The following is a 16,377-nucleotide window of genomic DNA, read 5'->3' as shown; positions in this document are numbered from 1 at the left end:
TGAATACTTTCTCTTTCCAATCAATGATGCTGAAGTCCATAGCTTCCCAATCTATTCCCACTCCGTGTTGCCATTCAGAGACTGCAACAGTGAGGTTACACTGACTTAGAATAAAAAGTAGGTAATAAAGTAAATTCAGAGAGGCAGATATATTGGAAAAATATGTCCCGAAAAGTACATAGTTTTAAAACCATCCTTCAACCTCTCTAACATAGAGAGTGCCTCTTCAGCTTCCCTTTCCTTACCTTTCCAACTCAGCAATCTTCTTATCTTTGTCATTCTTCTCATTTTCCACCTCCTTCAAGATTTCCAAGAGGCGGTCAACTTCTGCCTGGGCCTTGCTAGAGTCATCTTTGTACCTGGCAATCTCTCTCTCCAATTGCTGTATTCGATCACTCATCTCTGGACTGGCTCTGGCTTCCGATGCTGCCTCGTGTGCCTACAAAGAAAATGTCCAAATTCTATCAGATATACATACAGTGGCAGTGGGCAAACCATGTCCCCAAAAGCCACCTATACTCCAATTTCAACAGGCGATTATCAAACATCTAATAGCTAGTCTTCAATTTATAAGGTTCTTCTCTGCTTAAATATTACATAGACAAAATATCACTACACAGTTACATTTTTTTTTTTATAACTGGAAGTTTGTACCTTTTGACCACCTCCACCCATTATACAAACACACACACACACACACACACACACAGCCCTCCATTTCTGACAACTACCAATCTGGTCTCTGTATCTATGAGTTCAGTTTTTGGTTGGTTTTTGGTTTTTACATTCCACATATAAGTGAGATCATACAGTATTTGTCTTTCTCTGTCTGACTTACTTCACTGCCCTGCTTTTAAAACGTAATAATGCTAGGGAAGCACTTATCTACTAGAATGGGATAAAATCTGAAATATGATATTTAACAATTATTCTGGGTCTTACATTTTATTACTAGACTCTTATCTCAATCTTACATTAGGAAATATGCTCTCATTTATTTTAAGACATTTTTTTAAAGTCAAAGGGTTTTTTATTTTCAATAAGGCAATTTCCAATATAAATTAAGTTTAGAAACAGACATGGTAAAATAGTCAAATTCATTCAACATCTAGCAGAACTGAAAAAGCTGTATAAGACAGGTATATTGTTAATTAAGATCTCTGTGATCTACTTTCAAATTCCTGGGCATAGGTTAACTTACTGATTCCATAAACAGTTATGTGTTAATGAATAAAACTAAAGCTGATTCCCAAATATAATTAATAAATTGTTTTTATTATATTATTATTTTAGATTTTATTCTAAACAGCAAAATTCATACAAATACCTTCATAAAACAAGAATGAGTAGGCCTGTTCCATACGGGAAGCTACTGGAACTTCAGTTCCAACATGTAAAAAACTCAGAAGTCATCACTACTAGTTTTACAAGAAAAAGTTGAAAAACAGAAAATCAATGAGTTTTCTAGGACCTATCAGAGAACTGAGGTCACAGGAAAAATTACCCCTCCAACATCAAGAGACACTGGCAAACCCACAGAGCTGAAGCTGAGATCTGCTCACCTGGAGCAGAAGCTGTGAGCAGAAACACTTAAGTGGTAATTTTAAGGAACTGCTGGGGGCTGAGTGTGGACGTACAAGCAAAAGAGTGAGGAAAGTCCCAGGGCCGGCGGTTTTAGCGGGGCCCATACTTTCATGGGCTTTAATCCAGGAACCACACCAGGGTCTCACAGTGAAGAGCCAACAAAAATCCCCTTGTGGTTCTGGCTGCAGGAGGGGAAGAGTAACAATTGTGAAATATGCCCAAAGTGTACTCTATCCAAAGACAGACCCTCAGGAGTAAAAATTTTAACAGAGCTTTGTCCTACCTGGGGAAAGGGCATTTCTCCCACTCTCGCCCCTGCTAGTAAAAAATAAGACTCATATATTTGACACAGATGTTGGAATTACCAGACAGGGAATTTAAAGTAACTATGATAAATAGCTAAAGGCACAGGACTTCCCTGGTGGTCCAGCGGTTAAGAATCCGTCTTCCAGTGTGGGGGACACGGATTTGATCCCTGGTCAGAGAACTAAGATCCCACATGCCACAGGGCAACTAAGCCCGCGCGCCGCCACTACGGAGCCCCCACGCCTCAACTAGAGAGGCTGCATCCCACGAACGACAGAGCCCATGCGCTCTGGAGCCCGTGCGCCACAACTAGAGAGCCCGCGCATCACAATGAAGATCCTGCATGCCACAACCAAGACCCAACACAGACAAAAAAATAAATAAATATTTTTAAAAAATAGTTAAAGGCGCTAAGGGGAAAAGGAGACAACACCCAAGAGTAGAGGGGCAATGTAAGCAGAAAAATGGACACTCCAAAGAAGAATGAGAAGGAAATGCCACATATTAAAAACATGGAAGATCTTGCTTATAATGTGGAATCTGAAAAAGGTGAACTCAGAAAAGCAGAGGGTAGAAGGGTGGTTGCCAGGGGCTGGGGGTGGGGAAATGGGAAGATGTTGGTCAAAGTGTACAAACTTTCAGTTATAAGATGAATAAGTCCTGGGGATCTAACGTATAGGATATTGACTCTAGTTAACAATGTTGTGTTGCATACTTGAAATCTGCTAAGAGAATACATCTTAAAAAGTGTTCTCGACAATCTAAGTGTCCATCAGTGGGTGAATAGATAAGAAAATGCGGTATGTACGTATGTATGTATGTATACACACACAGGAATATTACTCAGCCATAAAAAAGGGGGAAAGTCTTTTCATTGGCCACAATATGGATGGACCTTGAGAACATGCTAAGTGAGATAAGTCAGACAGAGTAGATAAATGTCATTATGATTGCACTTATATATGGAATCTAAAACAAAAACAAAAAGACCAAGCTCACAGAAAAGACTGGTAGCCTGCCAGAAGTGGGGAGTCAGAGGTGGGCGACATGGGTGAAGGGGACCAGAAGGTACACATTTCCAGTTACAAAACAGTAAGTCCTGGGGATGTGATGTACAGCATGGTGACTATAAATATGTGCTGCATATGTCAAAGTTGCTAAGAGAATACATCTTAAAAGTTCTCATCACAAGAAAAGAAATTTGTAACTATGTATATTGATGGATGTTCAATAGATTTACTGTGGTGATGATTCTGCAATATATACAAATATTGAGTTGTTATGTTGTACACCAGAAACTAATAAAATGTTATATGTCAATTATACTACAATTTTTAAAAAGTGTTCTCACCACACACACGAAAAAAGGTAACTATTTAAGGTTGATGAATGTGTTAATTAGCTTGACTGTGGTAACCATTTCACAATGCATACATAGATGAAAGCATCATGTTGTACACCTTAAATATCTACAATTTTTGGCATTGAAAAAGCTGAGGAAAAAGAAAAGAGTGAAAATGTATATTGCAAACTCTAGAGCAACCTATATTTAGGTTGGAGGAGGGCGTTGTGGGAGCAGTGTAATAGGAAAACATCACTAATTAATTAAAATGAAAAGTTACAGTTGTCCAGAATGAAAGAAGGGAAAATACGAAAAGTAAAATGGCAATTAGCAGAAAAACAAGTAATAAATCAGAGGAGGGGGAAGCCACCAAGTCCTCTACCCAAAGATAACTTTATTTTTTCTCATGAACCTAAACACAAAGTTTAAGAGATCATAAAAATGGCCAGCTATAGAAGTATCATAACAAGGAGATTAAAAATAAACAAAGAGAAAATGTGGGATTGCCATAAATAGGCGAGTTTGGAATATTAGTGAATAACATTTATTACTCTTGACAGTTACTGCTCAGTTTCATAATCCTAAATACATCTAACAGTCTTACCTTCAATATTCCAGTATTAAATAGAAAATTACCTCCACTTCTTTAGTGAGGGGGAAAAAAGTCAATTACCAAATCTGAATTAGTTAATCTCAAAAAAAGCATTTTCCTACTTATTCAAAAGTAACTTTAAGCTACTGGATGAACAGAAAAATGGCTACCTTGCTGTTTTGGCCTTTTACTTCTGACCACAAAAGTATTAATTATCTCAACCCATCTTAACCTTCTTTTGTTTTACATCAATAAACAGATCTACCTAAGAGCACATTAGCACTAGTAACTGCATGCCAGTAACAATGGCATGTTTCCTATAATTCCTCTTTTGCAATTATATGACTCACTGCCTTTCTAACTCTCTGACCACACCTTTTCAGTTTTCTTCACTGGATCCGCTGTCATTTCCCCCTCTTTACATCTCACTCGATACAACCTTCCTCTGGAGAAACCAATTCATCCCTAAGGCTTTAGCCACTACCCCCATAATGACAGCTTCCTAATATTTATTCCTAGCCTATTCCTAGCCCCAACCAGTTCTAAAAACCTGAGATTCTAACAAAAGTTTCTGCTTTCACTGAATATTTAGTTTAGAATGAGCTTTTTTTGTTTTAATCTTTTCTTTGAAAGGACCTTTAAAGATCACCTAATGTGGTCACACATAAATGTAAGTTAAATCTGAGTACTGTCTACTATATTATTTCCTGCATTTTTCCTGTATTTCATAAATTTTTTTTTTAATTTATGTGTTTATTTATTTGGCTGTGTTGGGTCTTTGTTGTTGCGCGTGGGCTTTTTTTTAGTTGCGGCAAGCGGGGGCTACTCTTAGTTGCGGTACGCGGGCTTCTCATTGCGGTGGATTCTCTTGTTGCGGAGCACGGGCTCTAGGCGCGTAGGCTTCAGTAGTTGTGGCACATGGGCTCAGTAGCTGTGGCTCACGGGCTCTAGAGCTCAGGCTCAGTAGTTGTGGCGCACGGGCTTAGTTGCTCTGCGGCATGTGGGATCTTCCTGGACCAGGGCTCGAACCCGTGTCCCCTGCTTTGGCAGGCGGATTCTTAACCACTGCGCCTACCTTAGGAAGTTGGTATTATTATTCTTCTCAGTGACAGATGAGAAAATGGAGGATTACAGAGGTAAGATAACTCATCCAAGGTCACATAACTAATAAATGTAGAAGGCTATTTCAAGCCTAGGTCTGACTCCAAAGCCCATGCTTTGACCACAGTGCTACTAAATCCAGACCACCTCTGTGAAGGTCAACCGATTAAAGGAGATGTTCATAAAACTGGAGCAATTCCATAGATACTATACACTGTACACTGCCCAACACAAAAGGACCTCATTCCATGGACCCTGAACAGGAAAAACACCAGGTCTTTTCCCACATCCCGTTTTTCCTTCAAGAATTTTAAAATTAAAAAAAAAAAAAAAACAAAAAACTCCTGAATCCATGTTCTTTTTCATATGTGCTTAATTTTGTGATTTGAGAGCTGGATGAAAGTCTAGGGTAGCTTCAGAGAGGAGGATGAGATCGATAAAGAGCAATTATAGGGGGCCTCCCTGGTGGCGCAGTGGTTAAGAATCCTCCTGCCAATGCAGGAGACACAGGATCGAGCCCTGGTCTGGGAAGATCCCACATGCCGCGGAGCAACTAAGCCCGTGCGCCACCACAACTACTGAGCCTGTGCTCTAGAGCCTGCGAACCACAACTAATGAGCCCGCGTACCACAACTACTGAAGCCTGCAAGCCTAGAGCCTGTGCTCTGCAACAAGAGAAGCCACCGCAATGAGAAGCCTGTGCACCACAACAAAGAGTAGCCCTTGCTCGCCGCAACTAGAGAAAGCCCGCGCGCAGCAACGAAGACCTAATGCAGCCAAAAATAAATAAATAAAATTATTTTTTTAAAAAAGAGCAATTATAGGAACAGAAAGATAGCAATTATAGAAATAGGTGAGAACTTTCAAAGAGCTGGTTCAAACTGTCTTTTATGGGATCCAACAGGAGAAAGCTGCTTTGGAAAAAGTGAGCCTTGTCAAGTGTCACCAGAGTAATTTAAGAAAAAATAGCAAATCCTGATAAACAGGCATATAACATTCATATAATCACCCCAAATTCAAAAGGAAGTTAGCTTTTCTACTGTTATCTTTTAGAATGAGACCCTTATATTTGAGCAGTAGTCCTAATAACTTACAGGGGTAATTGCTGAAACTCAGTTAGTCCTAAAAACAAATATAAAAACCATCCAAGAATGACCACAAATACAGTCTTTGTTCTCTATGGTACAAGAAACCAATCACAAGCCCATCTGTGTGAGACCTAGCTAATAAGAACACTATTTCAGAGGGGGGTACAAAGAGAAGGATGGGTTGCCAAGGGGAAGAAGTCATCTATTAGACTGTGACAAGCTTTTAAATGTTTGCATTATCATTAACCAACTGCCTGGTTCCCTGGTTCCCACACCCGCTACCTCCATCCAAAACTATCACAGCAGCACTTGCCAACAGGCTCAGCTCCAAAACACTGGCGCCCTCTTCTGACCCTTTTGTAGTACTGCATCCATACCAGGCACTGATGTGAAAATCTCTAATAAAGCCACAAATTAATAAATTTGCAGGTAACATTTTCCAGATAATTCTGTATTTGCAATTCCCTGAATAAACCTTAATTTAGCTTGATAAAAATGTTAAATAGCAGACCTTCTACATAAAATTTATGCCAATGAAAAGAAAAGCAACAATGTTCTCTTACCGTTTTAACAGTTTACATATATTAGCTGATAGTATTACAAGAATTAGAAGGATGCCAATAACTGACAGACAAAGACCTTACTATGTGCCAGGCACTAGGAGTGAATAAATTAGTTTAATGCTAACAACCTAATGAGGCAGGAACGCCTCTTCATCTTACAGGTGTAAAACGAGGCACAATGAACTTAAGTAATGTGCCCAGGACCCTGCACCTGGTAGCAAGTGGTAAAACTGAAGTTCACACTCAGTAACTGTGACTCCAGCGCCAGAGCCTTATCTACCCCAAAATATCCCTCTGAGGTATCATGATAAAATGAAACGTGATCAAAATAGAAAAAGTATAAGTTGTAAGGAAAATTATAAATACATCATCCAAATCTCTCATTTTCAACAAAATCCCTAACTGTAAAAAAATAAAATACTACACGAAACATTTTGGTCATTTTCCCATTCCTCCTCGCTTGAAGATTCTGAACTTCTGGGTCTAAGATGTTTTTATGCCTTCTTTTTACTACCCATTCCTTTCTTCATTACACTATGCCTTTATTTATCTATTATCTTGTTCTTGAAAAGAAAAGAAAAAATTAATCCATACTATACGCTTTATTTTTCTTCTATACAGCAGAACTGCTTACCTATTCCTACCTAAATTCTCTATTTCATTGAGATCTTTAGAAAATATTTTCCTTAAGACAGTAAATCCAAATAGCATCATCAATTCCTTCTCATTGCAAATATGAGAGATTCTCATCTGCCTGGAATTATTTAGTGTGTTCCTACCTCTAATCAAGGCTGGCAGACTAGATACTCTTCTAATATTTCTAAAAATGCTAACTTTATTTTCAAACAGGACATGAAGGCACATGTCTAATAATCTGCAGTTCAAAACAAGATTTATCTCAAACATTTCTAGATTCCACAGTTTGCCTACTTAAAGCTATTCATAATACCAAAAATTAAGGGCACTTAATAACCCAACACAGGCTGACCAAGCTCACTCCCATTCATGACTGAAAGATTTACCACGGGTGAAAACAAATGCTTTTACAACTATCGTTTCATTTCATAACATTAGTTTAAAGTCTACTTAGAAGCACAGACTTAGTCAAAGTCTGAAGTATCAAAAACATATATTAACTGCACCGGTTTAATCTGTTAGATACAAGAACAATAGAAACAAGATGGTTATAGTTTAGTACTATAACTGACCACATCGCTAAAGAATCCATCATAACATTATTCATAGCTCCCGTATCTCAACACAACAAGAAGTGCACAGGTAACACACAAGAAAAGGTGCCAAGGAATGGGCTCCGTGCAAATCCCACAACTCCTTTTACCTCGTTCTGCAGGATGGCAGCCCTCGAGGCTCCTTAGCAGTCAAGGACTCCTTCAGCACTTCAATGTGCTGCTTGCTGTCTGAGAACTGGTTGGTGAGTGTTTCTAGCTTTGTCTGTAGGGCTAGTAGTTCTCTGTCCTTTCTGGACAGCTCCTGCTTCACCTGACCAATCTAGAGAAGAAGAAAAAGCAGTGTAAGGAAAAAAGAAATAAAACCACCACCTCTGATCTGGATCTTTGACAGATCCATGTCAAGATATACAGCATTAACTTTATGACAGGACACAATTCATCTTTTTGCACCATCTAATCTTAGCTGACCACCCCCCCCCAAAAAACAAAGCTTATTCAACTAATAGCAAAATTTCCAGTTTTCATTTATTGTCTCCCCTAAACTTCTGAAATCCATTAGAAAAGGAATGGAAGAAGAAAAATCCCAATTCACTTAGATGACTATGAGACAGCAGTAAGCATCTGAACACGACTAAAGCAGTTTTCATCTTACTAAGTCATAAGAAACTTCAAATCATACAGCAGGATTAGTGTAGATGGAATACAGAAAGAAAAAAGAAACTTCCTACTATTGCTATTTAAACTCAAAAGCTGCACATTTATTTTTTCATTGTTGTTTTTTTCATTCTCAAATGAAAGTGTACATAAAGTCCTTCTTAAAAAGCCACTTTAGTGTTATAAGGCATTATAAACATGTGCTTTCTAAAAATTATATAATTTTGAGGAGTTAGGGGTACTGACCTAAAAGAAAGATTCCACCTACAAAGTTATATTACCTACAACATGTCATATCAACTAAATGGATAAAAGTATATAACCTAAATAAAGAACGCATAAAATCTCATTCTCTAAGAATCTACATGTGTAATCAAATTTGAATTACTCTGACAGAGTAATCCATACATCAACAGGTGCCACTCACTCCCCCAGAAATTTTTCTCATCTTAACTTAGAAAACATTTAACATCAAACATCTCCTTTACATTTCTACCGTGTTTCTAAGAATTTTTACTCTTTTATTCTAAATGTAAGCCAAATTAACAGAAATCATATCTGTTTTTACATTGTATCTACTGCCTAAGCAAGGTAGCTATGCACTAAAATATAGACTCTTGGAAGTATAAATTTCACAAGAAGTCAGTAATCTCAGTACCACTGATGAAACAAAAAATACTTTTTAAAAAGTTGAATGTATCTAAAGTATTTTGACTGAAATAATCTTAGGCATAAGGGACAAAGTTTTTGAGAACAATTTCCCATGAGAAAGTATGAAATACATTTGACTGTAATTAAAATTACTTTTAAGGAGGACTAAAAATAAACTTATAATTTACTGTTCTGTTTCATCAGGAAGACAAGCATTTTTCTCATATGCATGAAATCTCTACTTACAAATAGAATATTCATTCATTCAACAAACATTTCTGTGTGCTCACTGTATGCAAAATACTCGCAGCTGCTAAGGACATCACTGGAAGATAGCTGTAAACAGCAGCTACTTCCATCCTGTAACTCAGATACATACCCAGGAGCTGCCACATACTGTAATGGTGTAGCATCTTTCATGACATCCCTTTACCAACATCCCACCCCTAACAAACAGAATGCACTAAAAACGCACTTGTGGTATGAATGAATAGTCAGGAGAAACGTTCAAAATGTTCTCACCTCATCAGCTAAAGAACTATGGCTTAAAGATTACTCAAATTCCCAGCTACCTCTAGACCATGTGATCAAAAATAAATATAAAATCTCAGTTTCCTCATCATCTGCATTACTAAATAATCCTCAAATAATGCTATACTGACCATAAAGACTGAGAAAAAGAAGAAAATATCCTAAATAGAAGAGTTTAGAAGCACAAATTTTCCTTAAAAGTTAGGAGCATAAGGCTTTTGCAGTCAATCCCACGTGAGAACGAACGAGTGTGTCTTCTTGGGTAACTACCTCTCTAAGCCTTGGTTTCCTAATCAGTAAGATGGAGAAAGCAAACCAGTGCCACTGTACTGCGTACAGATTAAACCAAAAAAATGTAGAGAATGTTTAGCCTGTTGTTCGACACAAAAAGAAATTAATAATACTAGCTGAGGGAAAAAAAGTTATAGATCAACTTCTCCTCTACACAATACATGGTTACAACAAACCAAATTGGACCCTTTTAGACAAAATATCTCACTTTTCTATCTATACTATAAAGTGGTCCATAAATAGCAAACACACTAAATTAGCACAAGTGTTTTTTTTTTTTTCTTTTAATGCTGCATTCCAGTCTTATCCTACCGTAATTTTCAGAAGCAGTTTTTTTCCTGACACTTGGGAGACAAATGCGTGCACAGCCTAGTATAGGGCAGTGGAGTGCAGAGCTTACCAGCACAGGTTCTGGACCCAAATGGCTTGTGTAAAAATCAAACTCTGCCTCTTACTAACTGTGCTTCCTGAGCACCACTGTGTTACCTCAGCTTCCTTATCCATAAATTGGGTTGAGAATATACCTACCTTAGTAGGTTATAAAATGCTTATAATAAGTACTCAAGTGTCAGCTATTTTATTATAATCATTTTATCACAGTTTGAAATGGAATTTCAAGTTCTCTAGACAGATGATTGAGCTACTGAATAGATTTAGAGACTTTAAGTTTCACGCTACTTCTAACTGACCAGATAACTAAATAAGCTAATCACTTCTATACATCTGTTCCAAAGAAAGTAAAATTTGTTGCAAAATCACCTATCGGGGACTTAAAGATGATGTCTACATATGAAGGTAAAGCACTTCACTCAAGAAATCAGACTCAAATAAACCCTGGGTGATGGACCTAGAACATCTGCACATTCTTTGTACCTAAGAAGAGAAAGAGACCATTCACATAAATCAACAAGTTTCTGGTTAACAGGAAAGAAGTCGAGAAAAAACAGCTTTGAAGCACCATCCACACAGTGACAAAGCAACAATAAAAAACCAGGGGGCCTTCCCCGGCGGTCCAGTGGTTAAGACGCCGCGCTCCCACTGCAGGGGGCGCGGGTTCAATCCCTGGTCGCGGAGCTAGGATCCCGCATGCCGTGTGGCACGGCCAAAAAAATAAAAAATAAAAAACAAAACAAAACAAAACAAAAACCAGGGACAGGGCTTCCAGAGCACATGAGGGCTCGCTGCACACAGGGTGGCACGTGGGTCAAACCGGTGAACAGGAGTCAGTTAAAGAGCAGAGCAGGCTGGTCAGTGCTAGTCCCGGGCAAAGCTGCCGACCACAGAGTGAAAGTGTGAGCACCCAGAGCCAGAGCAGCAGGGTCCCACTGTGGGATCACTGCACGCAAAGGGTAAATCTTTCGGCAAAGACCTCTGCCTGAAGACCAGCCGCTCTCTTTTTCAGCTCCTCCCCTTGAGCCTCTTTCGAATTTAGCTCCTCCTTCAGTTGCTCTACCTGTCACGACATTGTTATTCTTTTTCACTCATGTGTCAACTTAAGTCTTCTTATTATCTGCTTTTGAGCCAGAGCAGTAACTGGAAATAACAATAACTCATATAACACAATCAAATCTGTTCCCCTAATTTCCTCTTCAAAGGACCCTAGATGGGCTCACTATTTTCACAGGGTAATGGACTGAAATGTGCTAATCAGCAAATGGGAAGCAGAGATGATATTTTATTTTGTTCTCAAGTTAGAATGATAAATCAAAACTAACAGAAAGTTGGATATGTGAATTTTTAAGTTCTAAAAGTTACATGAAATTGGCCGTAGTCATTGATAACAGATTCTTAAAATAACAGAGGAATATTCTACTGACTTATATGCAGGTATGGGTATCACAGAAAGAAGCCAGAAACTGTATCATTAAAGGAACAGTTTTCACTTCTGAGAAATTAGGGAACTAACACAATTGGGATATGGGGGGCAGGGGGAGGGGGAGGAACACTTATTTTCTAGCTAATATTTTATAATTGAAATTATGATCTTTAAAACACCACAGACCTGATAAACTGATAACTGTAATAAACTAAGTCCTCCAATTTGCCTAAAATAGTTCATAGGATCAAAATAAATGCCTTTGGCTCTAAAGAAGGAATACTGTGACTGAGGTTATAATACAGACTGATATGTCTCAGCGATGCCTATCCTACTGTACATACACCCCAAGTGCACGTGGGAAACAATAAACCTGATACACATGGGTCTTCTCCAAGGGAGAGCGCAAAGGGCTTTCCTTTAGGGAACTGTGTTTGAAGGGAAAACACGATTTTATTTAAGCCATTTCAGGAAAAAAAAGGGGAGGTGGATTCAGTCTCTTAGGCTGAATTTGACTTCTAAATTTGTTCACAAGATATAGAGAACGCGATGTTTCATATAGTGAGAAAAACTCATCTGGATGTAATCCTACTAATCGCCTCAGAAGTACTGGTAGACATGAAATGTTAAACTGTGATAATACACGCTTAGCCTCATACAAGTAATTTTCTTTAAAGTGAAATTTGAAATAACTATACAACATCAGTAATTCTGACTTTAATTCTGGGAAAGTTCTATCTGAAAGAATTACGGTACAAGTATTCTTCCCTGAAGCCTGATAAAACAGCGTGAGGTCCATCATCACTAAAGAAGTAGGAACATGCATCAATTTTTCAAACCCCATTTAAAAATCACGGTATCACACACCATGACCTTGTTTTTCATAAATTTAGAATGGCTCCGATAGACCTCCATTTGCCTCATTTCTTCCTCTCGTTCTTCAGTACTCAAAGCCCCGTTCGATTTCAGCATCTGAATCTCCTCTTCCAAGTCTCGGAGCCCACGCTCCATAGAGGAAATTTTTGAATCCTGAGGACAAAGGAAGATTTAGACATTAAAGTATTCGCAAAAAGTCAGAGAGGTTGCACAAGTCTGTCTTTACAGATGTGAAGTTTAATAAAGATAAACAAATATGTAGAAATATTGCAACTGGTGCCTTGCTTCTAAAATATATCCTTCATGGCCATATGGTGGAGAGGAGGAGGACTGAGATCTATAGTATGATTTTTCCTCTATCCTTTCCTCCGCACCCTTTTGATTAAAATTGAGAGTATTAACTAAAGAAGTAGAAGCAATGGAAAACTAGTTAAAGTTTCTAAGTACTTTATGGTCAACAAACTTCTAGTGAAAACATCTGTAATATTAACAGTAAAACCTTTTCTAGCTATAATATTTTATCGTTTTACTTGACCCCCCTAAAAGGCTTATTTCTGCCCCCAAAGGAGTGGGGAAAAGAGTAAGGTTTCAAAGATTTACACAATAATGCGTATAACCCTTATCTACAATAATAAAGATCTGATAACGTCCCACTGCAGAAAAACAAAGGGATGAATAATTACGTTAACAGTTACACTTTATCACACAGTGGTCCCACCTTTTCCACAGTTTTACTTTCCGTGGTTCTGCTTTCTGTGGTTTCAGTTACCTGAGGTCAACTGCGGTCAGAAAATATCAAATGGAAAATTCCAGAAAAAACAATTCAGAAGTTTTAAACTGTGCACCGCTGTTCCAATCAACATGATGAGCTCTCACACCATCCCATTCTGTCCCACCAGAACGTGAATCATCCCTTTGTCCAGTGTACCCGCGCCCGTTAGGCACTCACGGCAGCCGTCTCGGTTATCAGATGGACAGTCCTGGCATCACAGTGCTTGTGTTCAAGTGACCATTTTTACGTGACAGTATTTTATTTAATACCGTCCCCAAAGCACAAGAGTAGTATGCTGGCAATTCAGATTTGACAAAGAGAAGCCGTAAGGTGCTTCTTTTAAGTGAAGAGGTGGAAGTTCTCACTAAGAGAAAAACTCACATGCTGAGGTTGCTAAGATCTACAGTCAGAATGAATCTTCCAGCAGTGAAATTGGGATGAAGGAAAAAGAAATTCGTGCCAGTTTTGCTGTTGCACCTCAAACTGCAAATGTTACGGCTACAGTGCATGACAAGTGCTTAGTTTAGATGAAGAAGGCATTAGATTTGTGCAGTAAGATACTGAGAGAGAGAGAGAGAGAGAATGAGACCTATTCACATAACTTCCATCACAGCATACTGTTATAACTGTTCTATTTTACTATTAATTACTGTTGCTAATCCCTTACACACTGTGTCTAATTTATAAAATTAATCATAGGTATGTATAGGAAAAAACATAGTATATATAGGCTTTGGTACCATCTGTGGTTTCAGGCATCCACTGAGGGTCGTGGAACCTATCCCCTGCAGATAAGAGGAGGCTACTTACTGCATTAGCAATCTTACTTATTCGCTATACTTCACCATGCATTGCAAATATCTCATAATGATTTCTAAAAAGAAACGTCACTGTCCTTGTAAATCAGCATCACCACGAATATCACCTCCTAGTACAACATCCATCTATACTCATTTTCTTGGTTTTGTCTGTCACAGTATCCAGTTTATCCCCAGATTACTTTAGATGTCATCAATTACAGAAAAACTCCTACAAAGAATAGATACTTTTACATCTATAGTTGCATATGCTTATTCACCTAAGAAGTAAAGACCTTAAAGAGCATAAATTCAGTATAGCTTTATTTTATTTGGAAGTTTAGAGAAACCATTCCTTTAGGAAGAAATTTTGAGACTGACTTCCTCTTTTCACATTACCTCAAGCCCGTCTTGACTGACCTTCCTTGTTATCTGAGAGTATGCCGATAAGAGTTAAAGGATTTATCATGAGACACTTACAGCTAGCTATTTTTAGGTTCGGGGGAGAGGCAAGGGCTGTACTCCTCTGACTTGCATTGCATTACCTTTAAAAATAACACAACGAAAATTTTCTTTTACAAATCTATTCAAATGAAACTTACATTTGGTTCAAAATTAAACATATTAAATTAACACAATCAGAGACACTCTAAACCTAAACCAGGATTTTGATTTACTCGTTTAAAGCTATCCCGGCCCATGAAGAATAAACAAATAAACGGCTTCAAATGCACTATCTGAAAATCCCAACACAGACAGAGAGGCAGCTCTTGACCAAATCAGACACTCACTAGCAAATCATGCACCATAAAATCTGCACCTAAAAAGGGACCATAACTGCAGCTCTGAAAGCCATGAGGCAGAAAAAGAACCTGCCAGGCTACTTTCTGGGATGAGGCCAGAAAATTAACGCCAGATATGTTGGACTAGTTGTAGCACCAACCAGTACTCAGGCTGGGTTTATTTGAGGACAGCCCCTTCCAAGGAGGTTTCTTACTCCTAGAATGTATAATAACTAAATAAATAAATTCTTTATCATCTTACTACTCTATACTTCCCCAGCCCTGGGTCTCCCATCATTAATCAACCAACCCCACTGAGTCCACTGAAATCCTCTTTTCCTTGTTAAATTTCCCAAATGCTCAACTTTTTTTCAAAAGTTGTCTCCCTGCTCTAAGTAAACCCAGGCTTTCCCGAAGGATATAATTTCCCCCAACGCTCTCCACTGAAGTTCACTAATCCACCAGCATCACAGAGTGGCAGGGAGAAGTGTGGGCATCCTCCAGGTTCCTCCATGCTGCTCCCATTTAAAGCTCACACTCCTCTTCACTCTCCCTCCGCACGGCTGCCATCTAGGGGCTTCCCCGTCACTCCCGCCCGCTGAAGAAGTCTTCAGCACCCGGCTGACAATAGATCTCTCCTTCAAATGCCACTCTTGCCATAATCCTAGGATTTCAATGTCCAAATTCCTTGACATCCGTAATGCCAACGCCCTCATCCTCCGGTCCATTTTAGCTATCCAGTTTACAAGACCACATCACCCAGGCCTCTCCTCCCAGGCCTGACACACCGTCACTCACATTAACTGCTGCTCTTGTACCTCACAGAGTCCTCCACCTCCCTAACTTCTACATTTTCTCCCAACCTGTCCATCCATTCTGAATTCTCTTCCTTCCTATCCAGGCTACATTCCTGGACTCATCATCCCAACTACTCCTTCACCTCCACCCTCAATTCACTTGCATCCCAGTAATTCTGCCATATCTACCCAGCAAAACTCTAACCCTACAGCAGTCCAGTAATTCCTCCCTGCTCCTCCACTGCTAAAGGGAAAAGAAGAAGTTAGAGAAGGGAGAAGGAAGCAGAGGGAAGAAAGTGGGAGAAAGGAGGAGGGAGAGGAGGAGGAGAGAGAAAAGAATATTACGTCACCTTGAAGACAGCTGGGCTCTTTTATTGTCCACCATCACCTCCTTTCCCATTTCCCCCAAAGACCAGTCTAGCTCTTCATGATCCTCTCAAGCTCATGCCACACTCTCAGCATCTCAGCTATTGCATCTGCAATTTCAACATAACATCCACCTGACCCCACTCGGCCACCAGAATCTCAGTCTCTTGCTTCTTAGCAGAATGGCTGGAGGCTAACACAACTTAAAATAGATCTATTGCCAGTTAAAACCAGTACACTTCCCTGTGCCATCAAAAGGCAAGCAAAATAATTCTGTG

The 16,377-nt window shown here is 39.0% G+C and overlaps 1 protein-coding gene across 14 annotated transcripts in view; it reads right to left on the bottom strand.

The window, feature by feature from the left end:
- LOC309623755 (ELKS/Rab6-interacting/CAST family member 1-like) overlaps positions 1-16,377 on the bottom strand; it is a 128,963-nt gene that overhangs the window by 71,848 nt on the left and 40,738 nt on the right. For 9 of the 14 annotated variants that reach the window (XM_082380925.1, XM_082380912.1, XM_082380911.1 and 6 more), the window contains 2 exons: positions 12,577-12,738; positions 7,916-8,085 (listed from right to left, as the gene is read on the bottom strand). In XM_082380925.1, coding sequence (XP_082237051.1) covers positions 7,916-8,085; positions 12,577-12,738 — 332 coding nt within the window. Of the gene's footprint in view, positions 1-245; positions 440-7,915; positions 8,086-12,576; positions 12,739-16,377 lie in introns of all 14 variants that reach the window. The other 5 variants (XM_082380915.1, XM_082380917.1, XM_082380916.1 and 2 more) reach the window with 2 other exon arrangements.

The sequence above is a fragment of the Balaenoptera borealis genome, assembly GCF_965194805.1.
Source record: "Balaenoptera borealis genome assembly, chromosome: 2".
Classification (NCBI taxonomy): Eukaryota; Metazoa; Chordata; class Mammalia; order Artiodactyla; family Balaenopteridae; genus Balaenoptera; species Balaenoptera borealis.
This window is presented reverse-complemented; position numbering and strand designations above follow the sequence as displayed.